General features: G+C 36.9%; 1 protein-coding gene across 4 annotated transcripts in view; it reads right to left on the bottom strand.

The window, feature by feature from the left end:
- NTRK2 (neurotrophic receptor tyrosine kinase 2) overlaps nt 1-26,438 on the bottom strand; it is a 200,580-nt gene that overhangs the window by 87,996 nt on the left and 86,146 nt on the right. Inside the window, exons 13-14 of one of the 4 annotated variants that reach the window (XM_042877534.1) lie at nt 23,246-23,314; nt 21,173-22,377 (exon numbers count right to left, since the gene is read on the bottom strand). The exons of the other annotated variants lie outside the window; for them this stretch is intronic. Of the exons in view, the coding sequence (XP_042733468.1) occupies nt 22,340-22,377; nt 23,246-23,314 (107 nt within the window). The 3' untranslated portion in view covers nt 21,173-22,339. Of the gene's footprint in view, nt 1-21,172; nt 22,378-23,245; nt 23,315-26,438 lie in introns of those variants that run through there. 4 annotated transcript variants of the gene reach the window in all.

The raw sequence follows: 26,438 nt of genomic DNA, 5'->3' as shown, positions 1-26,438 counted from the left end.
TCCCATGCCTGTCCTGCTTTCCTTTCTCCCCAGTTGGCTTAATGGTTCATGAGGGAAATGTTCTCATAGTTTGAAAAAGTATTTCTCTCCCTCTAGCCTGAAACATTAGAGGTAATTTTTCAAATGCCTTGCACTTCACTGGAAAGTCATTGTTGACAAATGTAAGTGAAGCCTAGATCTCTGCAATTTATCAAGTGAAATACTAATACCAAGGCTGTTTTTGTCATTACCGATCACTGAGATTGATTCTACTAGGAAAACTGCCAGGATTAAGAGTTTTTGGTGAAGATTTCTCTAATGAACTGCAGAGCCTAGCAAAGTGTGGGAAATGGTCCCTCAAATGACACACAAAATACTTACGTAAAGTCACAACGTATTTTTCGGGTGTGTGAGTTGTGTGTAGTGCAATGAGAGTGCAAATACATTTAAAACCATATGCAATTTTTTTGTTGAGATTATCCTAAGGTGTCTTAAATATCTGAATGCCAAGCTAATGGCACCAAAAAGCAAGCAGGCAAATACAAGTTGTCTCGGGAAAATGCAGTTCTTTTATACTAACAGAAAACTTGTATGAGGGTCAAATCCCTTCTCTTATAGCAAATGGACAAATGCTCCAGCCTCTGTAATTTCATAGAGGTGATGGCAAGGAATCACATATTTCTAGATGTTTGAGCAATATAATGAATAGAATCTCATTCTGTTGTCATATTATTTCTTCACTACTCTAAGACGCCATTTTGCACAGCAAGCTATTTTTTTTCAGTCAGTGTAAACTGCAAAGAGCTGCAGGTGAAAAGTAGCCAATTGTTCTATAAATCTATTTACTCAATTAAGATAACTGCTATCAAATTGTCATCCCTGTGGCTTGAAGGTGGTTCCACGTGTATTAGACTCTCTGATGTAGATGAGGAAAACCTGGAAAACTAAATGATTCCTCCACAGTAGGAAACAGTTTAAGACAAAGTAAAATGTAGGAAATTTGTGCTGTGTCATTTGTTGTCCATTGTCATTTATTAGTAACGAATTAGCCCGTGCAATTTTCTTTGGAAACAGTTGTTTGGATTAAAAAATCCTATTTCCTTTTACTGTATTATTACCTTCCAGTTAAGCCAAATGCAACACAGCCGATGGAAATTTTTGTCTACCAGAGGCAGTTGAGCTCAGATGCTTTTAAAGAGCCTTTTTCTGTTAGCATCTTTTAGAGAATATGAACAAACTAACAGACAAACTGTGTCAATACTTGCATATCTGCCAGACTGACCACTTGCTGTGAAGACGCATTTCATTTTTTGAATGCATTAAGTGATATAACAATTACAGATCAGAACTGCAGCTCACTTCTCACAGCAGCAGCCTATGACTTATATTCCAGTAATGCAAAGCCATTTTCCTGGATGAAGCAAGATGAGACCATCATCTGTGCTGACGAGAAACTAGAATTGCCCTTTTCTGAATTTTCACTGAGCTCAAATCTAAAGATAATTTCTTAAAGTACCTTAAAGTATTCTTTCATGAAGATTAAATGGGGATGCTTCATTATTTGTTAAAAGCAGAATGAGTATGACAATTACCTGCAGTCTACTATTATTGATTCTGTTTTTTATCAAATCTGCTGTTGGTTTCACATCCAAAACCCGGAAATGTTGGACAAAATGTCTTTGGTGGAAGTTAAAATTATGGGTTATGAGTAGTCATTAGTTACTGCCAATAGCAGTCTCATAGTCAGCTTAAGCATTTAGGGAAACTGCAGAGGTTTTCTCTGCCTTCACTATGCTACCCAACATCTTCCTTGTTACCGCTTTTTGACTGCATTTCTTGTTTTAAGAAGACAGAAGCTGGAGCCAGATGAGAAATGGTAGGCTGCCCTAGAGAAGAAAGATGAGAGCTACACATTACAGAGCTGAATTTCTCCACTCTCTGGTGCTGAGCTAAGAAACTGTCCATTCTGCACAGCCTAGGCTCAAGAAAAATCCCTCTGTGTAGAAAAAAAGCAGCTATCAGACAAAATGGTGACAAGTAAGAAAACTAATTATATTCTAAATTGACAAGCTATAGAAAACCCAAAACACTCCTCATATCCCTAGGTTGTGAATGATCCTAAGACATGGCATAGGGATAAGCAGGAACAGCAGGCAACTCTTGCTGCATGCCCTGCATAAAACTGGAGAAAATCACACGCTATAGGGGAAGGGAGGTCTTGTTTTATCAGCACCAGTGACAGAACAGGGCACCCCTCTCTGAACACAACTCATCTCTGCATCTCTGTGCTGCTTCCTCAACACAGTATCACTGTCCTTGACTTAACCTCACGCCAACAAATATCAATTTTCTTAGATTTAGAAACAAAATTTAATACTAATAACAATTTTCAAAGCATGCTGTTATTTCTGACCAAAAGAAAAAGTTTCATGATCATAAATTCCATCCTTTCATTCTACCCCTGTGCCATCAAGAGGCAATGCAGTTCTAGCATGTATGCTCCCAACACATATCTATACTGTTATTTGCTGGGGCTGGGTTTTGCTTCACACTATTCCAGACTTCAGCATATAATTAAGAAGTCTGCTGTGGCAACATATCTGACTACAGACTGCCATTGAAATAATCCACATGACCTTCCTGTGCGTAAAAGTACGGAAATAACCCTATAGTGAATAGTAGCATGAGCCAGCCAAGTAGGCTCAAAAAATAAAAATGAGAGCTTCTCAAAGGCAGAATTGGAAAGAACACATGGTTTTGGTTTGCATCTGGCATGGCCTTGTAAACATATATTCTTAGACTTCAGTTTAGATGGTCAAAAAAGTGATCACTGTGTCTACCTACTTCTCCTTTCACCTACTGCATCAAAGATAAAACCAATTTACTTTACGCGTATTTGCTCCCTAAACTCTAACAAGATCTCTTGAAGACTGCAATATCCTGAAACCCCCTCACAACACACTTCCGTGAGTTACACATCACTTGAATTATCCCTGAAGTCACTACTGATGTCTCAGCCATGCTGAAAGTCATAATTACCAAAAACCAGCCTATTTTAGTATTGTGACAAGAGCTGTTTAGTTATGAGCACACATATCCTTAATCAAGTAAGAAGGCAGCTCAGATAAAGAGGATTATTTATAGAGTTGATTTTTGTGCCATGATGTCTTATTAACTGTGGCTCCTTCAATGAAAAATGACACTGTTAGCCTGAAAGATTTCCCAGTTGATCTTGCACTAGCATAAGTTCTTTTTGGAGTCCATGCAGGGACATACCTGCATGACACACCACAAGTCAAAAGCGGGACAGTAAATACATATCACATCAGTCAGCATCACCTCTGCTAGATTTTAAGGCCATAATGAATCTTCTCCTCTCCTTTTGGGAGATGTGTAGTTAAATATCTTGCCCTAAAACAGTTTACCTGAGACTTTATTCCCCGTAAACTTCCATATTTGCTGTAGATTCTACTTTGTTCTTTATTTTTTGCATGATTAATATGTAAGTTGTGTGCTTCAGCAAAAGCGTTGATTCAGATTCTTTTATTAGAGAGTTAAGATTCAAGTTTCCTAACAGAACAGACATCCTTTTAGCTCAATTGTTAAGTCCCTATTTTATCTTTCACTCCCTTTAGAAGACAACTTACGAGTCATGGCTTGGCACACTTTTTTTGACCCAGGTGATACAAACATTACTTTGAATACTCTTTGCCATTCCCAAATTCAACTAGTACAGGTAACTGTGATGTTGAATAATGTTTATGCAATTCCATTAGGCTGAATAAGAGGACCCAGCCTAATAGAGGGTAATGCAATTATAACAACATTATTTTATATTACTAGTCTCTTAAAATGTTCCACGCTGAATACAGATAATTGAATTAAGAGCCAAAAATAGAATACAAGGAGAAAAATCAAGGCCAGCTGAAATAAGCTGCCCAAAGAGAAGCCAGCTTAGACTCAGTTCAGTTAGTGGAGCTGTTCAAAGTAAATTCGGATTCTTCTGCAAATTCAGAGTGGGTTTGTTAAAACAGTGCTATTTGCTTTGCAACTGCTGCTGCTTTTCATGACGGAAGGAGCACAGCACACTGCTCTTGTGCTTTCTCAGCTGTTCAGCTGTGCAGAGCAATAGCTGTTCTTGCTTCTTTCCACCTTTCAGCCAACCTCTCTTTGTCTCTAATCTCTAACAGCTTTCCAGAACAGAGCCATCAGTGTTAGCCACAGTGCTGTCATCTTAATAGTCCTTGCCACAGTCAGTTAGTAGTGGATTAATAGTGCTTTGTTTGTGGTGAAGGAGACAGAAGAGGATTGCCCCAAGCAGCCTTATACCCAAGCCTTTCCTGATGAAGCACACTGCTTCTCAGAGCTCAAACAAATGCATGCCCTTCCATCCTGATACAGCACATTGAGCCAAAAACGATGTTGTAGACATTAAGTCTGTGATTCAAAAACTGAGACTTGTCATGCTTGGATGTTTAGAGGATAAATAATCTCACATCTTCTGACAGGTATCATTAATCCGTTTAACAGATTTACATCCTGCAGTGCGTTTTTAAGCTTGCACTCCATTGTTTCTGGATACATGAGGTAAGAAAATCTTTCTTATGCTGCCCAAAATGTTCATTTCCCATCCAGGAGCACGCCTCTAGGAAGTCAGAGGAACCAGAACGGATGTTGATCCAGAGAGCCAGAGAACATTCCCACACCCAGCAGATGAATGCCTCCAGTCAGCACATGCTTCAAAGACTCCCTCTCCAACAATCTCTAAATTATAGAGGAAAGGGGACTCCTTGGAGGGCTCTTGTAGGAGAAGTTTCTCCAGTCAGGAGAAACTGACTGGAAATGGAGGCTTAAAATCAAGAAGCAGACTTTAGGCGTCTGTTCACCTGCAACTACTATGAAACAAGGGGGAGGCATTTCTTTGAAGATCATAACAGACAGAGAACTTTGACAGAGTCAAAATTTAACCCAAGTGATAAAGTCTCTCATTTTGCTTTCACATGAAAATCAAAGTTTTGTATTTCCATATTTGTAGCAGCTTCACAGGAAGACCAAATTATATTGGTAACACTGTATCACTTTCAAGCAGAATAAATCAGTGACAGATTAGTTTCTTCCCTACACAGCATAGTTTAAGCAATAGGTACCCACGACCATAATTAAATAAAAAGTATGTTTGTCAGCTTCACAGGAACAAATCTTTAGTGTTGTCAGGTATCAAAGGTCAGCCTCAGTGACCAAAATGCTTTTCCCCTAAAATGCATGTTCTTCTTGCTGGAAAACTTGTTTCAAATGCCTAACTCCTCTAGATAGAAATGAATGTGCAATCTGTGTAATTTCCACTGAGATGGTTCTGTACAGATTTTAGCCACTCAAATATATCATCAGGCCTTTTTGTTGTTGCTTTTCATCTAAGAGTCACAGCTGCTTATGTGTTGATTCAGCTTTATTTTGGAGCACGATTGTGAAAGATCCCTAGTCAGTGCCAATCTAACTGCTATTTTTTTTTTCTTACAGCCTCATCCATATTTTCATGTATGCAAGCATTCACACACCCCTAGTGCATTCCAAAGGTCATAATATCTGCAAGGGAAGTTTCCAGTTAAGGAAAATACCCTAGAATCCGTTAGAGGGTTGCTTTATAAAGCAAGTGGTTCCCCCAAAACCATGCAACCTACAGGATGCAGGAACAGACCAGATGCACAGATGTCTAGGTCTGGGACAGGCTGGCAAGGCAGTTCACCCAAGAAACCTATTTTCCAGCACTGCAAAACCCTGTAGGAAGAAATAAGAGGTCTGTAATTGTCCTTGTTTTGGCTGAGATCTCTTTTTTTCTTTTTTTTTTTTTTTTCTTTTTTTCTCAGAGGCTTGCATTATGCCATGTTTAGGATTTTTGATGAAAACTGTGCTGTTAAAACAGGAATGTTTTCATTGTTGCAGAACAGTGCTTACACAGAGCCAAGGACTTTGCAGTGTTTCATACTGCCCTGCCAGGAAGGAGGCTAGGCAGGGAAAGAAGGGGGTCAGAGGCAGGACAGCAGACCCAGGCTGACCAAACAGATTACACACTGTGACGTGCTCAGTGATAAAAGCTGGGGCTAAGAACAAGGAATGAGAGTAAGTTCAGAGCAGAGGTGTTTGTCTTTCCAGTACACTGCTATGCATGATGGGCCCAGCTTTCCTTGGAAGTGCCTGAACATCTGCTCGCCCACTGGAAGCAGTGAATAAATCCCTTGTTTTGCTTTGCTTGTACATACAGATTTTGCTTAAAATACTAAACTGTCTTTATCTGTCAACTTGTGAATTCTAACACTTTTATGATTCTCTCCCCTGTCCCATTATGGGGCGACGTGCTGCTGAGCTGCCTGCTAGGTTAAACCAGAACAGTAATGCATAGTGTTTTCCAAGTGCGGCCCATGAAGGAGGGAGGATGGGTAACCGCCCCCTCTCCTCCTTTACTTCACAGGTGATTGTCATCAAGGGTTCCACCAGCAAAGACTTGTCCTGCAGCACAGTCTCTTAAACACAATCACCAATAAATCCTCATGGTTTGTCCTCTGTGAGGCACATACTATATTATTGCTGTTTTGGAGGCAGCAGGAGAGGCTCTGTGGCTCACTGATTTGCCTGCACTGCAGATGGGATCTTTGTCAAAGCCACAGGCAGCACAAGGAAGAATGGCCAGCTACTGTTGCCAAACCAGGCAGCCCTGGGAGAGCTAAAGCCCTCCTTCAGCTGTAGGATAAATGGTAGCCATACAGCTGCCTGCTGTCTCACAGGCATGTCTGCAGTATCTGTAGCTCAAATGATGTGCCCTATCATAAAGCATGAGGAATTCATGGCCTCTTGTTATTGGTTGTCAAATGAAACACACATCAGAGACAAAAATCTAGCAGGAATGGGGTGTATTAATCACTAGAAATATGTGAGCCAGAGAAGGATACAGGGCAGCAGAAGACTTGCATAGAGAAGGAAACAATATTTGTATAGTGCTAGATGGGAACGAGGAGTTACATGTCAAAATTCAGTCAAGAAAAACTGTGATAAAATGTTATGAAACCTTCCTCAGTCAGTAGAAATGCACATAAAGAAGTTCAGAAATCTCCACTTCAGGAAATTTTAAAGTTATGTCAGACAAATATCTGTTTGGAAAACTATAGGTATGTTTTTTACTGGCTTGGGAAGGGAATTACGGCACCTTTTCAGCCGTATTTTTCCACGATACCAAAATGTAGACCTTGAATGGTCTTATGGAAAATGTTTTAACTCTTCAAGTGGTGACTTTCCACTCAAAACTGAGTGAGGTCTGCAGCTCAACAAATACAGAGCTTATGTATATGTACGTATATTTCACTGCATTAGCAGTTTACTTTTCTGATCTGAATGATCTGAAATGGACCTATGAGGTGTTCCTCTCTCTTCCAATACAACAAATCAGAGATGCTGAATTTATTTCAGAATAATACTCTTCCTTAAGTGCTATTCCTGAAGCCGTGAAGCCTCACATCCTCCAAACCCCCTTCAATTATAGAACTAAAAATTACTGCTGCAGAGAAAGTGACACCCATGGACAGAGAGGCATCACCTCATTATTTCAGCCTGCTCCAGCATCACTGTACACAAGTTGTGAGATCAGATGCACAAGTTGACTGACTTGACTCTAGATGTTGGCACTCTACTGCTGTTCGCAGCCATATCCTCCTCCTTGTCAAAGAACATGCTTTATTCCCTATAGACTTCCTCTCCCTTGCTATTTTCTTTCTAACTGTTGCTGTAGTAAGCAGGAAGCTGCCCAATGCAGAAAACCATTTGCACCACACTAGCTAGCTCAGCCATCCAGGAGGTGGTCACAGTACAAACCAAGCTCTATCAATTTTGCTAATGCAGATTTGAAAATGAATACATTAACTCTGAAATTCATCATGAAAACACAATGGGGTTTTGGCAAAATATTAGAAGGATCAGTGTTTATATTTTGCAGAGCTCTAAATAAAGCAGTGTTTCTCTTTTCTTTTTTTTCTTTTTTTTTTTTTACCCAAGACATTGCACAGACTATTTTCACAAAACATAGAATCATAGAATCATAGAATTTGTCAGGTTGAAAAAAACCTTCAAGATCATCAAGTCCAATTGCAAAACATCTTCTGCAAAGCCAAGGAACTTTACCAAACATTTTCCTCTAATTTTTTTTCTGATAAACCTTCTCTGTTTCTTTACTGACTTCCTTCTTTTTGAAGAGTTTTGCCTTTCTCTTTATAACCATCTTTCTCTTGACTGCTTGGTTCATCAGCGCTGTCATTTTTATTTTATTTTTTTTTTTTTAATCACACTGGATTTCTTATCTCCTTGCAGCTTCCCATCACCTTGTAAAACACTTCAGCTTGCAATTATCCACTTGTGAATACCCACTTATGGCTTCTTGTGTTGTAAGTTAGATAGAAGCATTAAATAGCTTCAGCATCAATATTCTCTATTTTTCGGATAACATTAATTTATTCTCAAACTTCCCCTTTTACAAAAACTTCAGTCATGGCTGTTTCTTAGCAACATATTGATTAGAACAGATTTACATGGAAATCAAATACTCTCAAAAAGGAAGCTGACAATATAGCCTTATTTCTGATCAGCAAAAGCAAATGCTACCATGCAGAATGCAATGGTTTTTCTGTGCTAACCTAATGAACATGCACAGAACAAAAGCACAAAATGAAGTGGAAGACTATATAGACAATCCTAATCAGTGTATCTCTGAGTTGATCTGCAAAAATAATTTGCTTGCCTTCAGAGGCTGCAAAACAAAGGAAACTGCACACAACCACAGTCCTCCTTTGCCCTGGTCACGAATCAAAATTGGAATCTCAATGGTCCTATACAAACAGGTCCAAACGTCTAAATCATAAAAAGCACACACATCACCTCCCACATGCAAAAAAACTATACACTCTTACTTCATGTGCAGCAGTCCTAAATAAACAAGCATCAGACTTCACCATACGAACACAGTCACTGAGTACTTCATTCTCTGGGGTGCTCAAATTTACACAATTTCAGCAAACTGAAGTTTTTCATTTTCAGTCCTACTTTCCCTGAAGATTTTTCTACACTTCACTTATTTTGCCAGATTAGTTTTTTGTTTTTTGTTTTTTGTTTTTTCATTGTTTTGGTGTTTTGTTTTTTTTTTCATATTTTTTTTAACCCAAAATAATGCACTGAACTCCAACTAGCTAGTTCTTTAGGAGTACAGACAAAAACACATATGAGGATAGCAAGAAAATTTGAAATCAAATGCTAAGCGTGAAATCCTACAAACAGAAAAATGAAACAATAATACAAAAAAAGGTCTAATTCTCTTCACTGTAATATCAACAGAGAGTAATTTATTAAAGTGACAGTGGTGCAAAATCCCTGTGAACGTCAGTAGAATCAGGACTGCTGTATTTATATGAAGAATAACGGTATTCTTTTTTGACAAATTAAGTCTTGTTGTGCTCTGACACTTAGTTCTGTCACTAAAAGCAGCGTCTACAATATATGGCCACATATGAATTATGTTAGGAATGGGTTAAAGCAATACATCTGTATTCTTCCCAAGAGGCAGTGCCAAAAATGTAATTGCCCATATTTGTACCACTAGGTTACAAAGGATAACAGTTTCATGTCTTTCGAATGGTTAACTGAAAATCTATAAAATCCATTTCTTTTTCTTCTGAGAAAGTAATATAGGATAGGACCAAAACCTGAAATTCCAAGTGTGGTTATGCTCACACAAAAGTCCCAGGGAGAAGATTAAAAAAGCTATGATTTGTATGCTACCAAAAATGTAAAGGTTCTGTACACAAGGCTGCTGTTTTGATTATTAAAATTAGTGAGACCTAGATCTTTCACCTTTCATTCACGCAGTCACGCAGGGACTGAGGGAGGAGAATAAATCAGCTTGTTGGGAAGCACTTATCCCTGGGCTGGGCACCAGCAGAAGCAAATTTCTCCTACCATTTCTCCCTTTCAATCTCCTCTTTAGTGCCCAAACAGAAAAAGGAAATGGGCAGAAAAAGGAAAGAAGAAAGCCCAAGTACTAGGCATATTTAAATACAGTGCAGCATACTCATCCTGACAAACACGCAGAATCCATGCAAGTGTTTTGTGCCTAGGTACACCCCTTGGGAAGCTTTCAACTGGGCCCTGTGACACAGAAAAAAATCATCACAAATGACAGTCTAAGAAGTGGCCTACACCTATCAGCTTTGTTGGGCTTCTGCTGAGATGACCGAGCTGCCCTGCAACAGAGAGGCACCATCCCTGGAGAGGCACTGGCTCTGTGGACGGGGTGCCACACAGCCTTGGGTCTGGGGCCTGGCTACTAGCTCTCACCACTGAGTTATCTTATCCTTGGTGGCACACAGACTCATTTAAAAGAGTATGCAGTTCATCAGCTGAGTGATTTGGATGTCTCTGTGCTCCAATACGACTTAAGAGAGTCCCAATTTTTCTTACTTCACCAGTCTATTTCTTCATGTGGGAGCAAAATCCACAGAACAAAGACACAATAACTTACAAGAGCTATCTAGCCAGTCTGCAAAATGAAGAAAACCTTAAGTACTGAGCTACAAGCAACTTGTAAAATGTTAACTTACTCTTCTAAGATTTTATGAGAAAGTAAGAATAAGAACACCATTATAATTATTAAAATGAAACTTAATTTTCAAAAGTAAGATTACAGAGGATTTCAGATATTTTCTATCACTTGCAATGCCCTTTTTCCCCAGTTTCATTTCAAATTGCCAAATAATTATTGCCAAAAAGATAATATTTATACTCAGGGATATTCATTACAGTGTATAAGAGAAAAATACATGTATAGGGATCACCACCATTTAGAAAATAATGATTCAGGTACCAGCATGAAGACACTGCGGTCCCAGGTCAGAAATAAGACAGTCTTGTTGAATTAAGTCACTCATCTGCATTCAAAATCAAGTTTCTAAGTATATATTGCACACAAATTCATTCAGCCCTAACAGTAAACAGTCAATTTCTTCTGTGGGTAACACACAACAGAAATTGTAAGATAGCACTATTTCACATTTTCATAATCTTCTCAATTATCATTTTGTAGGGGAAAAAGAGTGAAACTATGGACAAATATAGCTTTTACATGAAATCTGGCTAAAACAGATTAAACACACAAATCTAACTGTTTTGGAATTAAAATTGCTTCTTTTTTTGGCATTTCTTAGTATATTTACTCCTACAAATGTTCACAGGCAGTGAATTTTATGCCCTAAAATTTGTAATTCCCACCAAGTAGAGAGTAATTGTACTTATGAATGGCAAATATTTAAGCTAGTCTCTTAGCTGATTTTTTTGTTAAGTGACCTGATTCATTTCTTTCTCAAGTCTTATTTTGACTTCCTCATAGTTTTGCATCCCATATAGATATATTCAGTGCTGAACAGGTAGATGTTAGCCATGTGGCATAAACAGACACATGGTGCAAAGAAGGACACAAGAGTAAGGCTGCACAAGTTGTGTTTGCAATTCCAATGCATTGGCAGCAATGACAAAAAGTTTTAGATTGTTAATTAAGCATCTAGATGTTATTCAGGTACAATTTAATGTGGCGCACTAACAGTCCTCCCTAGAATCCTGAAGCAGGCAGGACCACACACAAAATTTCTTCTGTCTGTAACTGCATTAATGACACAATATCTCAGATGAATAAACACTCCTAATTTATTTTATAGGGGAATACAGTGCTGTGCTGTATCTAAAGTCAGAGTCTGGACTTTGGTGCAGTTGAATGAGGCAGGCAAGCATCTGTACTGACTCTTTGTATCCTGCGACAATCAGGTGGCACTCCTTATGAAAGCAGTGAGTTAAATTTACACTTATATTCTGTATCAAACAAATAAATCTTACAATAGCCTGATTTACAATACCTGAACCAAGATCCACAATGCCTCTGAATGGGGAAAAAAACTCAGAAGCTTTTCTGAATTTGCCTTTCCTCTTAGAGATGTTCAAACCCTTTCTAAATAGACTGATGACAGGATAACTCAATCTCTCTGCCATCAATCCTCAGTCTGTCTGCACAGTCTGCCAAAATCTGCCCTTTCCTGGCACAAGTATCTGTCCCCTGGCAATCACCAATCAAACCACTATCATGCAAGCTATCTACAAATCACCAATGGTTACAGCTGCTCTCAGCTTGTGCAAAATTCAGACCAGCTGCCAGAAGGAAAAGTATTAGCACTTCATGGTTAGGAACTCCAGCTCTCTGAGGCCAGACCACCAGCTCACTATGACAGGTGACAGCGGATGACAGGTCTCTGGCTATGCTGCTCTAATAGAGGCAGGCCTGCATTCAGACTCCAATAAAGACTGGAGCCACAGCAGGGAATGGAAACATGGCATCCCCTTGAGAAAGGAAAAGCAGGAATGATAAATTTTTCCCTTTGTCTTGAAGAGGAAGTGTGGCTCTTTCTTTACCCAGGAAGAGATTATGTCAGCTCCCAAGGAAGAGCCAGTGCTGACACATGGGAAAAGTTAACCTTACATCCCATGTAATGAGTAAAAAGCCAGCCTCTGAGCACTCTGCTTCAGAAGCCATGCCTCAAATGCCTGGTGGTTCGTCCAGAAAGGAGAAACTTGGTTAATTCAGTTAACTTACCTGATTTTGGTGCATATTCTCACAAGTCAACAAATGCAGTTTCAATGGCATGAGTCATATCTAAAAGCATTTCATGCATTGAAAAATATTGGGAAAGCCGAGCAATATCATAATGTTTGTTGTAATAACAAAGCCTGTGTTGCATAATCCTTCCCAAGGATTCTATCCTTCCCATCTGTGATTCTATTACTTTTACTGATTTTCACCCTGGGAAAATGTTTGAGCTAACTGACCTCAGCACCAAGCGAGACCTCTTGAGGTAGTGTTACAACTGGCCTCATGGCACATGTCTTTAGAACACTTGCTTAGGAAGCAAGGTCTGTGTAAGGATGCCTATGGGAATAAAGGCATGATAAAAACTCAGCATGGAGTGACAATGAACTGAAAGAAACATTACCTGGCTTGGCCAAATGCCTATACAGAACTAGTTGTTTTCTTCAGACATGTTCCCTGAAGCAGAGATGAAGTGTTCATTACTGAGGCATTACTTACTTCAATATTGTACACACTGAAACTCTGCTAAAACTCTTCCAGGATAAAACACAGCAATTCTTCAGTAAGACAACACTAGTCATCAAGAAACTGCATAAAGAATTGCCCATCTGCTTCAAAGACTTTCATCATTTTCTTTTCTTTTACTTCTCATATCCAATATTAATTACTAAGTCATTGAGGAAGTCATTGATGACCTGCACTGTCATCAAAATCTAGCTCCCAGCACACTTGCATATTTCCTTTTTGTTGATCAGCCCTCTTGGGAAAATGCCATGAGTAGAGCAACCAGTTGAATAATCTGCTTTATTTGGATGTGTAAATAGGAGAGTACGTCTGCATGGCAAAAGCCATGTGCTGTAACATGAAGGTATGAAAGATACTACCACATTCTTATTCCAACTCATCCAACACACTGTTTGGGATTTTATTTTGTAATTATTATTGTGATTATTGTTACTATGCCAGACACCAATACAGACTAGGAGATGAGTGGCTGGGGAGCAGCTCAGCAAGAAGGGACCTGGGGGTGCTGGTGACAGCAGCTCAGTGAGAGCCAGAAGTGAGTCCTGGAAGCCAAGGGTGCAAACTGCAATTAGGATGTATTAAAAATTGTACAGCCAGCTGCCCAAAAGAGGTGATTCTCCTGTTAAATTTAGTATTGGTGTGATCTCATCTTGAAAATTGCTTGCACTTCTAGTCTTCACAAGATATAAAGGATATTAAGGTCCTTGCAAGCATCCACAGAAGGGGAACACAGCTGGTAACGGGGCTGGGAGACGTGCCCTATGAGGAGAGGATTAGGGCATGTGGGCTGTCCAGTCCAGAGCAGATGCGGCTGAGAGTTGACCGCCCTGGTTTCCCTATCCCCCTGAGGAGAGGAAGCAGAGGAAAGTGCCAGACTCTGCTCCTGGGAGCCGATCACAGGATGTGGGAACAAAGCTCTGACACGGGAGGATCAGACTGGATATTAGAAAAATTAGAAAACATTTCTGTACCATGAGGGTGGTCATATGCTGTCACAAGCTTCCAAGAGAGGTGGTAGATGCCCCATACTTGTCAGTATTCCTCTGAATTATTCTATTCTGTTCTGTTCTATTCTAGGAACTATACCTGAAGTTTGCTATGATGAAAAATGCAGTAGTGGCATCGAAAGGATTATGGGAATAAAACACAAATTTTCAAAATACAGTAGGGAAACAATCTGTATAAACAAAGCAAACAAATGCTTTTAAGTTACTGTTTTTCAACTACCAGAAAAAGCCATTCACTTTAAACACAATATTATCTTGTGTACCAAATGAGAACTGTAACCCAAATTCATTTTCAGCTCAATTTCAAATACACCTTTCTGTCCTCTTTACCCACACTCTCCTGTTGCCATACACTCTGAATTGCAATTTTATGTTGTGAAGGGACTATTTGGTTGAAATTCCATTTTCTGTTTACAGATCATAATGACAGTCTGTCTCCTCTATTCCTAACTCTGCTGTGATGACGAAAGTCCAAGAGCTCTGGATAGCAAATTGGAAGCCAAACAAAACACTATCATTTAAACACCGAGTGTCTGTCAGCTTCAGCGAACTAGCTACAGAACACTTAGCTTAGAAACTTGCATACAGTATTTGCTTTTCATAGGTATAACACATTGCCCAAGAAGTATTTCTTTAGGATTATATGAATATCAGAATCAAGTTTTTGTGAATTTACAATCACCTCATAAAACTGCAAAATATGAAGACCTGCTTATGTGCAGAATTGTGTTTATTTTTGTTTTAGGGCCTGATTACTATTAACCTGTAGAAAGATGCATCAACAGATCAACCTGAAAATGATTTTTAAATTTACTTTACATTTAATATAGTAACAACTATAGTAATCTTTAAAATTTGTCTTTTACATGTAAATGAAGAAAGTGCATTGATAAAACAATTTAAGATATTAATAACTAATACAAGCTGTAATACTCTTTTCCTCATTAAAAGAAGAAAAAAGAAAGGCAAGTATTTACAATAATACTGCTAAGTTACAGTTCATACTTATTTTTAAAAAAAATGAATCCTTGTTTGCATTTTTAAACTAATTTGGATTGTTAAACTCAGGAACATTAAGTATCTATGTTACTATTTATCCTGTTTACTTCCCAATTTGCTGGTCTGCATAAATGGCTACTTTCACTTTTACTTCTACTTTGCCCCCTTTTTAATTGTTCGCTTTAGATGGTAACCTTGTTTTATTGAGGATGTAAATTTTGTAATACAATATTTCAATGCTAAGCTCTGTTACCATTCAAAAAATATCCAATAAATGATTGGATTTGGCATGTATCAAAGACTTTGTTTTATTTGAATACTTTCTTTAAATAATTGTATCATTCAGTGCCATCAATATCATAATAATTTCCCTTTAGTAGCAAGTCTTATTAAAAGGGTCTCCAAAGTGAATGGGTATCAAGCCTGCCTTTTATAAGGTGGCAATACATCATAATTATTTAAAATTGTTTAAAATACATTATGATGAAAAAGTCCACATGGGTATATAAAGCAGTTTGGGTAAAATACTCAAAATACTGTGATCTCATTGAGAAAAATGTGAACAAACACTTCACTGACAAGAAAAGGAACGTGTAATACAATATCCACATCTGCTACAAAAGAAAAAAAAATTAAAAATATGAGAGAGAGAGAGAGAGAGGGAGAATAAAAACTTAGGATGAAACTGTGACAAAACAGTTCCAAAGTTCTTATGTTGTGTATTCTGTTTCAATAGGTCTAATAAGAGACCCAAACAGTTCAGCCCAATAAACAGAAGATCCAAGCCAAAACACACCCTTCAAGTCACAGCTCTGATGTTTCGTGAAAACAGTTTTTAAAACCATCATGGTATGCTTGAGCATTCAACCATACCACTGTTTCTATTTAAAAGTTCTGAGTAGAATAAATAATAATAAGTAGAATAAATAGTGGTCTGAAATGTAAAACTTGCTGTCTTATGATCAATGGCTGAATACAAAGTCATTTGATCTGAATAACTGCATGTCTTATTAAATGTACATTTTAAACACAGGTGCATTTATATAAAATTAAATAGACATATGATTATCATTCAAAGGTGTTTGCTTTGTTGCTTTCTTTTCTAAAGAGGGAGTTTTTAAAAATGTATTAAAAATCATTCATGATGCTATAAAAATAAAGAGTTGAGTCTTGCAATATATCCGAAAACAAAAGCAAGAATAAGCACATATATAACAACAGATATCAGCTGAGGAACTCCACAATTCAGGTATTTTCCAATATAGTACAAAATTTCTAAAATAGTAAACATAAGCATTTTACAGTGAGTGAAAGACACAATGATAATGAATTATAAAGCTTTATTGGCCTGTTAAAAATAAGTTTGTCAAATACACTTCTTTAAAGTATGGATTGTCTAAAGTGTTACAGTAGCACTTGGCAATAAAAACAGTCATTGTCCGTTATTTACAAGACATGTAAAACAGTTTCAATGTGCAGAATTAGAGAGGAGAGAGAGGGAGCAAAAATTCATAGCCTGCTGATGGATTACAGCAAACTTTTTTTAGGATGTTGTTAAGGTAGAAGACATTTTTATTTATCATTTGGAACGTTAATTTTTTCAGCATCTGAAAGATATGTTTGAGTACAGAATGTTTAACTTCTGTATCTTGATACCAACTGAATAAATTTCTTCCTATTTTTAAATTGAACCTAAACCTAAGAAATATCTAAATGTAGGACTCCAAAAGGCAGAAGAATACATTTTAAGTGTGTTTACCAAAGTCAATCACAGGTTGCACAGTGGCATGGGAGCTCTGCTCCATAAATATCAAGGAATTAGTTACATTTAAAAAAATAAAAAAATAAAGAAAGAAAAAGTCAGGATTTCTTTTCCTATTTTATGAACATGCCTAGAAAGTGCACCAAACACTTCTTACATCAAGGAAAAATTAAAACCATTGGAAGAAAGCCACAACTTTCATCTCTTTCTTGATCAGATAGTTCCCTGAATAACTACCTACGTGATTGTTCTTGTTATTGCAGACAATGAAGGAGGTTACACTGAAAACACATACAAGGAGAGAAATCTTCTAAATTAATATGAGTCTACTCAGTAACATTTCTGTGCACTGCTGCCTCTAGGGACTACTGACCTTCAGAATGAAAACATTTTGACTCTGTACTGTCTTCAAATTTACACCAGACCAGAGCACGTGTGCTTATTGATCACATTCCTTGCAGCTGAAAAAATACAGCTAATCATGGAAGAATCATAGTAAAATTTCAAGGATGTGGTAGGCTTGTATCAAAACAATACATATCATACTATGGACTCTTTCAATTTATCTTTTTTTTTCGTGAATGGCTAAATTTCTGAAACTGATTCCTAATGTAAAATATGAATAACTTCCACGTTATTAAAGACAGCAAGCTCTTCTACAAGTACAATCAAACAACTTGCATAGCTGTGAAATTCAATACCTATACTTATTTCCAATTCTCTCCTATTTTAATACCAAATTTGTACATGCACAAGAAAAACAGAAAAAAATGAAAGCCAGATTCAAAAGTTTGGGCATATGCACTTACATGTAAGTAGGGGAATGGAATGGACAGTGAAACATTGTGAAATACATGGTATCAGTATTCTCTGCACTCCTCATGGTGTATAGTTCTCAGTACTTCCAAACATCAATAAACTCTTACTATGGAGACTGGATGACAAAATTTCAATGTGGCTCAATGCAGGCTCAATATGCGCCTGCATTATCATCTGGACTACTTTACTCTGTTGCACGGTGATGGCAAAGCCCTTCCAAAGGATATTCAAAGACCCTGCACATCAGGGAAGATGTGAGAAGAGAGTTTACAGCACATGAAGAAGGAGGACAACTAAGTCTGTCAAGAATGGTACAAAAGGAATGAGGGAATCACTGAAAACCATAAAGAAGAAACAGAGAGTATAATGAGAAAGAAGAACAAGAAAGTAAGTTAAAAAAAATGTTCAGGTAAGCTTTGGGAGTTTTCTTCTGAAAGGGACATAAAATATTTACGTCCCTAATTTATGAATAGATTTTGAATAATTGAAAATGTTAACTGTGCAACAGGAAAAGGAGTGCTGAATTGGAAAGATGTCAAAAAAGAACACCTTTCCTATTTGTTTGTTAACTTTACAAACTTTACAAACTCCATTAACACTTTCAAGCATGCAAACAGTTGCATACAAAGTTCTACCCTTAACGCCCGCCATCAACAGTCAGCATATCATGCACAACCAATGAAGGTCTCAGAAAAGGAACCTTTGTATGAATGCTGTTGTGGAGAGACTTGGTAGGAAGTGTATTGGTCATTTCTATGTGGCAGACTTCCATAATGCTTTTAGTCTTTGAAAAATGGTGTTTAAGGAGTGTCTGCACCATAGGGAAGAAATGGATTTTTAGTGCTTCAGCCCAATGTCAAAGAAGAGCGAGCAATTTCTGTGAAAGCTATTTGAAACAGAATCAAAATTACTTCCAACTAGTTGTCCCAGGTTTTCTTGGCACTATCTGCTGCCCCCAAGGATCTTGCTCCCGCTGAAATTAATGGCTTTCTAGAACTGCTGTGTGGGAGAGACCCAGCTGCTAGTCAAAGGTGTTGGAAAGGACGAGGCGTGCCTTGCTACCCACACACATTGCAGATGTGTCACAGTAACCTTGCTGACAGTGAGTTCTGTGACTTCCGCCAAAAAAGGACATAGTCCCAAGCACCTTTCTGCAGGAATAGCCTTCCTGTGGGCACCCACCTCACTTGATGCCTGACTTGATGTGGTAGACAACTGCAGCAAGGGTAATGCAAACCTGGGGCTCTGCCGTGGAGCAATGTACTCCTTTCCAATCTGAGCTGACCACTTCCACCAAGTTCAGCTGGAATGGGTTTATTTAGCAGCCTTGGTTACATTCCCTGTCTCACACCAAAACAGCCCCAGGACTCCTTCCAGTCCTGCAGGTAATCTGCCCATTTAGCTGTTCAACAGTTTATCTCAGTACTTTTCTGAATACATTAAACTCCAATTTAAAGCAAATTTGAGCATAAATCCCTTCTAGCAGAACATTAGGGATATGTTTTTATTTTAGGTTTTATGTCTGGCATATTGGAAAAAAAAATAGCAAATCTGCCTTTAAACATTTCATAGCTTTTTTTTATTGCTTAGTGAAACAATATAAAAGCTTTTTAGTATCAAATCCTTGATGTTCAGCAACTTTCACCATGTTAATGGTTCCTGCATGATTCTTAGTTTGAGTGTCACTTTGTTTTAAGGAGGTCAGGAATTTATAATTAACTGAGCCCTTTCCAAACAAACACCATTTGAGCAGATCGGAATCTGAACAGTTAAAAGCAATGTCACTTACAGTCCAGCTGAAAAACAGGAGCTAGTAGGTACTATAACTACCACATTAGAAGTTTAACTCCCTTAGCTTTAAGAGGCTCTGGCCACATACTGAAACCATTTTAGAAGCGCATTCTCTTCTTCCACTAAGCATTAAACATCTGCATTAAGACATAATTAGTAACAAATCATGTGCTGTAATCCATGAGGTTCTGTGAATATTTGCATCAAATAACAGTGCACTGAGTGGCTAATATAAAAGATAATACAAAATACTTAAGAAGGAAATTCTACAATATATGTATAAATATATATTTTGCTGGTGCATAAATCAGTTCTGGTTTATTAAAGTTACCTCCATGATTACATAAAATCCAAAATACTGTGAGTACATGCTGAAATACTTGAAGGTCCAACCTACTCCTATATGATAAAGATGAACTGCAAAGTGCTACAAAATAAATTACAAAATAGTATGTGAAACCCCAAATCAATATCTGTGTACATTTATGCATATAAATATAACAAATCATAAAGAACTACCATTTAAAATGAAATATTTCAAAAAATCATCTCTCAAATTCCAACTTGGCAAGTCTGTGTTTTCCCTGACAAAAGAAAAGGGATTAGACTCTCACCTCATTTATTTGGCAATGAATTGTGAAAATATAACTGAAATATGCTGTGTTCCAGCATAATTTAAGACCAGAATCTGGGCTACTGGATCAAGCTCTGCTTGTGATCCAACTTACACCTGATGTAACTCCACTGACTTTTGTTCAAATATTGATTATCTAAATGATTTGCTATTAGTTTAGAATCATCCCGGTGGCTTTGAATATTATTTCAAAATGGGAAAAGTAAGCAATAAATGCGAGAATAAAATAATTAAAAGAAAGTTAAAGAAGAATCAGTAGCAGAATAGAAAGTATCACCCTAAACTCAGATAATTTCCACATAGACTTAGGGAAGAAAAAAGGCAGATATTCCCAATATATTTTTCTGAGAAATGGCAGAACACTTGCTGACATTTAACTTCACACAAGGCGTATGACTGATATCTTCAATTGTTGCCATCTCTCCCAAAATCACCAGAGAATTTGCAGGGTGACAAAGACACCACGATTCCTAGATCATCATTAGACTCCCACCTCTGCCCTCTTCTTTAATGTTATGTGTTAAAAAACACACATTTGGAACAGATTTTGGAGAAGACAAGAAAGCAATTTAGCAATTGCAGCTCCCATTCCCTGGTCAATTACAAGAGAAAGGAAATATCTCACTACATAGAATCTGAAGAATTCAAATGTGGACATACTTATTGACTAATAAGGACATTTGCAAAACTTGAAGAAAGAACTTGGATGTCAGAGACTGAAGAGAATATTTAAAAAAAATCAAAGAACTAGGAGTTTTTAAAGGCAAAAAGTGATAAAGTATTTGGAAAAAGAACAAAAGGGCCAAGAAAAGAAAAAAGAAGATAGAATATACACTCTTGTAGAAAGAGAAGGATAGAGTATACTTTAAAAAATCATTGATGTTGACAACAGTTTTTCAATAAAAAAGTGAAAATATCTGAAATTTGAAACAAAAAAAAAGCAAAAAAAAAAAAGAAAAGCAAATATAGAAGAGAAAAAATAATATAATCCTTCGCTTATTTCTCAAGAAATTAAAATCAAAAGCTCAGAAATTCAATCAAAATTCATAGAAATATATTCAGCTATCTCAGTACTTTGCTGCTAATCTTCCTAACTAACTTTCAGCTAAAATAACAGAACTTCACCTTTCCTAAGAATATTCCTTAAACAGAAAAGATCAAATTTTATGCTCAGGACTTTGTAAGTAAGCAGGATAAAAATGAATGCCTAACAATATACCAAATGCATCCCTGTTCTTGCAAAATGCTTGTGCCTTTGCAAACCTTCCTTGTTATTGTAAAGATTCCTGAGGACAGTACACTTTTCTTTGAACAGTTGAATATTCCTATAAACATACAGTCTGAAGGACCAACAATATAGTGTTGTTACTCTTGTTCTTGGCTCAGAATCAGAATTCCAGACTACTAAAGCTTTGTGCTCTTACGGACAATATTGAATAAGCGTAGCTGACTGAATGATTAAATGATGGCAGTGGTTCAAAACCCAGAACAGTGATGAACATTGGATATTGCTCTCGTTATCCATACAGCTCAGACTCAGCATCTACCTGGCAAAGTCAGTGGAACTACATATATAAATATGACTTACAGGGTCAACTCTGCAATTTGCTGCTTTAGTATTTAAGACTATATCCTCAAAATATACACAAACTTAGCTTTGAGTATGTCAGCATTCCCCTAAAATCAATGGATTTATACACATACTTAAAGTGTTTGTGGAAGAGTTTTATGAGCCATTTATGCAAAAATACAAGTGCAACTTTGCAGTTCACCTTTGATAAATATTATTTATAAAAAAAACATCTTTCTAGTTAAGTTCAAACAGGAAAAAAAATTGACATAGGAAAACAATATAATGTAATTTCATCTCAAAGACATTTTGAAGACACAGTGAGGACAAGGCAATAGGAAAGAGTGTGGTAGCTTATTTCTGGACTTTCTTGAATTTTATAGCTGCCTCAGGGCTTAGCTTTGCCCCGTTCTTGAAAAACAGCTACTGGCTTGAAAGCACTTCTAGAGTTCTCCAAACAGAACCAATGCCTAAAAGAGAAGTCCAAGGGAGGTGGCACTTCACTGGGCAAGAACTGTCCACACCCTAGTGTGCAGCATACAGCTTCCACAACAAGCTCAACAGCCCCTCTCTCATCTTTTTCATATTTCATTTACCCATCCAGTGGGATCTTATGAAATAAAACAAAACCTAAAAGAAACAAAATAAAATATGAGAAATCATGCTATGAGAAAAAGTCAAAGAAAAATTAATAAGAAAGTCCAAACACAAATGGATACTTGACAATCAAACATATAAACATGAAATGCATTTAAAGCATATACAAAATGTTAAATAAAAGTGGCACATGAATTTATGAAAATGACAAAGTTAGCTCTATCTTGAGGCCAGAATTTTATTCATCAATTAAAAATGTATAATGTTACTCATTTGTCTTTAATACGTCTAAATGTACATAATGAGCTGTAATGCAATCAATCTGGAAATCTGCAGCCAAGGCCTGCACTTTGAACTAGCAGACAAACTTCAGCCATAAGTCCTGCCTTGTCCAAAGGACTACAGTGAGTAAAATCATAATCAGGTTTATGTATTCTATATATTTGGATTGGTCTATTAACTAATTGAGGAATCCAGCTATGCCACAAAGTTATAGTTACACAACAATGGGGTCCTCTGTAATCTTTGATTCATGCCTTCGGTCATGCAGATAATCCTCTCTCTCTGCTCCAAATAGATTTCTGCACTTAGTGTCATCAAATAACTTTGCAATGGCTGAAAAAAAATATTAAACTGGGGAAAATGTTATTTAGCTGTCATTTAACTTATTGTCTCTGAATATCAAAAGAAACTTGAAAATCAAAACATATATATGATGAAACAGTGAAATACAACTAAAGCCCCCTAGGTCATGTTCTGTTCTTAGATGAAGGAGAAATCAGAAATTAAAATGTTCACCTAATGTCGAAACATTACCTGATCATCTAAGGCTATTTTAAAGCTATATTCAGCCATATTTGACCCTACAGGATAAATGCTTCCTAGAACAGCGTTCTCTTACCCAGTCTGTTGTTATCTGATGCAGTTGAGTTATTATGTACACCACTGTTCACAGTCACCATTACTTGTTCTAATGACATTTGGGAAAAAAAAAAAACAACATGTGAGACTTGTACTATTATGCTGTAAATGTAAACTTCCTAAGTAGGTTTTTTTTTTTAAATTTTTTTTTTTTTTTTGGTCAGTGTCTTTTTTTCACGTTGCTTTAGTAAATTATCAATATTTATGAAGAGCTGAAAACTTAAATAACAACTCAGGGCCAAATCTTGATTTGCTTGATATGCTTACATTATCAGCTTCACAAGAATTGAATTTGACTGTTAGTAATTAAGTAGCAATTAATAACATATTTACATTGCACTTTCTTGCTTGTTTTATTACTTTCACCCTGGATGCAAGTGATGGCACACTCAGAAGATGAACTTCCTAGTTTTGAGCCACTACCCACTCCCAAAACTGTGTGTCAAAATTATTTCATCTGAAATAATTGATATGATTCAGTGTAATGCATCAACAAACCAGATCAAACCAAACCAGAAACAACTAAAGAAAAACAAACAAATGAACAAACAAACAAACAAACAAAAAGTGGCTAATTTTCCAATTAAAATATAACTTAACAGTCCACTGCAGAGTGAAGATAAATGCACAGTTGCGAAGTATATCAATCCTCATGATAGCATATACAAGTGGTAAACTGTCTAACAAATTTAAGGAAGACTGAGGATTTTTGAGGCTGTACAAATGTGTCAGGCTCTTCTGGTCCTTTTGTCAGAATTTTCACTACATCACTGCAGTTAATCATTATTTCCATGGTAATGTTCTAAGAGATGTGGAGAAGTTAAGGGTTAGAGGGGAAAAAAGAAGCATCATCATGATTTTGTCAGCCTGGCACTGAAAGCTACTGTATGGTTAATAACTTCCCTTTGAAGTTCTCAGGCCATGCAAAGCTCCTATGTGGAATCTTGGTTTCTTATAGTTCTGATTCTACATACATTCATCAAGATTAAAGCAAAGGACAGATACATCTATTTACATAAATACACATATCTGTAACACTACAGCAAATCAGTGAAGTGAAAGTTGTCTAGTCTTTTAGTTTGTTTCTTACCTAGTCTGTTGCAATCACAGTGAAATCAAACTGCTGTGTTTAAAGTAACATTTTGATATTCATTTGAGAAGTTCTTAATTGATGAACTACTCTTACATTTCTAGCATTGTGCACAACGTAGGTAGATAGTGTCTGCTTATATTCTTAATTGCAACTCTACGAATGTTAGCAACACTAGTAGTTTTAAGTGTTTTCAGAAGAAAAATACAGTACAGAAAGCAAGATCTAGGGACCTGAGCGAGAGTTGTTGACAAGAGTCGACAAAGTCACGGTGGAGTGCTACAAGTCCTATTGAAGGCACAGGTTTAATGACAATAAATAGATTTTGAAAGGGAAATAAAAGGGTTAATATCTCAGTCTACAAAACTGACTACTGAAGTGTTCATGAGCACAAATATCTATTAGCTATTCTACCATAAAACTGATCCAAAATTACATTCCACATAGCAGTAACTTATTTATTTCCCAGACAGAATAACTGGAACAACTTTTTACAGGGAATTACTATTTTACATGAACATAGTCAAACCCTAATTCAGAATGCAATTTCAAGTCAAATGCAATGAACTTTTTACAGTAGAAACCAAACCTCCAAAGCTAAATTTACAAACACTAAGAGGAGTTGCCACACTGTAATAAATTTCTAGAGGTTAGGACATGTGCTCAACGTGTAGAAGACCAGATGATTTGTTTCTGAGTGCTCCAATTACAACTCTCTAAGAACAGAAGTATTTCTCTAATTCTGTGCATCTGGCTCTTATTTCTTTCACTTTTCTTATGTGTTCCTTGACAACAACAAAACAAACAAAGTCTTATTTTGTGTGTAATGAAGCAATTTGAGGAAACTGAAATGTTTCAAGTTTTCATTCTGGAGAGAAAAAAAAAAAAAAAAAAAAAAGAGGAAAGAAGAAGGAAAAGAGAGGGATTGAAAAGGAAGAGGAAAGGCAGAGGATAGGGATCACAGCTCTGACAAGCCACAGGTGAAAAGGAAAAAAGGACTGAAATATAAAGACACAGAAATTGCACAAGAGTGCTTCAAAAATAGTTCCAGGAGAAGTAAAGAAATCTACAAATGCATTAAGCAGCAAGCAATCTGGATTTAATTTTTACACTTACTCTTTGACTATTTGGAGTAACAGAAGTAATAGAAGCAAAATATTATGTGCAGTGGGTTTTGAGAAGATTATTTGTCATGTCCTAACTGCTTCTCAGAATTCAACAGAGTCTGTTGGACAGGTTGAGGCAAAACTTTTTGGCCCTATTTGGTGCCAGGGCATTGGATTCTGCCAGGACACTGGAATCAGAGTTTAATGTTAGTGTAAGAAAAACACGGCAGTTATGTAAACTGACACTCAGGCTTGTAGAGAAAGTACACGAAAGAATAAAAATTAAAAAACTCGATAAAAATGGAAGAGAGAAAAACGCTATCCATCTTCCCCTTATAAAGAATTACAGAAATTCATTCATCATTTAAGTGAACATTATGTGTCTGTCTCCCTCAGATGCAAATGTCTTGAATGTAATGGAAAAAATACAAATTATTTCAAAACATAACCCAGTAGTACATTTATTCCAGTATCAGTTTGTCATTCAGAGAGTTCAGAATTCATTATTAGTCTTAATACAAATTTGTATCCACTACTGATAGTAACGAATAGTAATTCTGCAATATACTATTTTGAAAACAACATATTTACATCTATCTGTTCTTTTCCAAAGAGAATGTGCTAAATAAAGCGCAGCATAAATTATGTTGCTAATACAGATCCAGCTGAGCCAAGAATGAGGATTTTATTATTATTTTTTTATCTTACAGTTTACTTTCTGTAATCTGGAAGTGCTGCAAACCAACTATCTCAGGAGTTTTGTAAATCCATCACTCAGATACTAAATAATCTGTAACCTCCTAAGAGTTTACTTTCCTTGAGAGCTTGATAAAATCTCTTTAAGACCAAATGCTTTTAGTTTTTCTATTCATTGTATTAACATCCTCATTGTTCAGAAAAGAAAGAGAGAAAGAAAGAGAGAAAGGAGGAAAGGAAGGAAGGAAGGAAGGAAGGAAGGAAGGAAGGAAGGAAGGAAG

Source organism: Lagopus leucura, unplaced genomic scaffold (genome assembly GCF_019238085.1).
Source record: "Lagopus leucura isolate 7727_CA_CO unplaced genomic scaffold, USGS_WTPT01 Super-Scaffold_100018, whole genome shotgun sequence".
In the NCBI taxonomy this organism is placed as follows: Eukaryota; Metazoa; Chordata; class Aves; order Galliformes; family Phasianidae; genus Lagopus; species Lagopus leucura.
The sequence above is the reverse complement of the archived record's forward strand: the minus strand, read 5'-3'. Positions and strand labels throughout refer to the sequence as shown.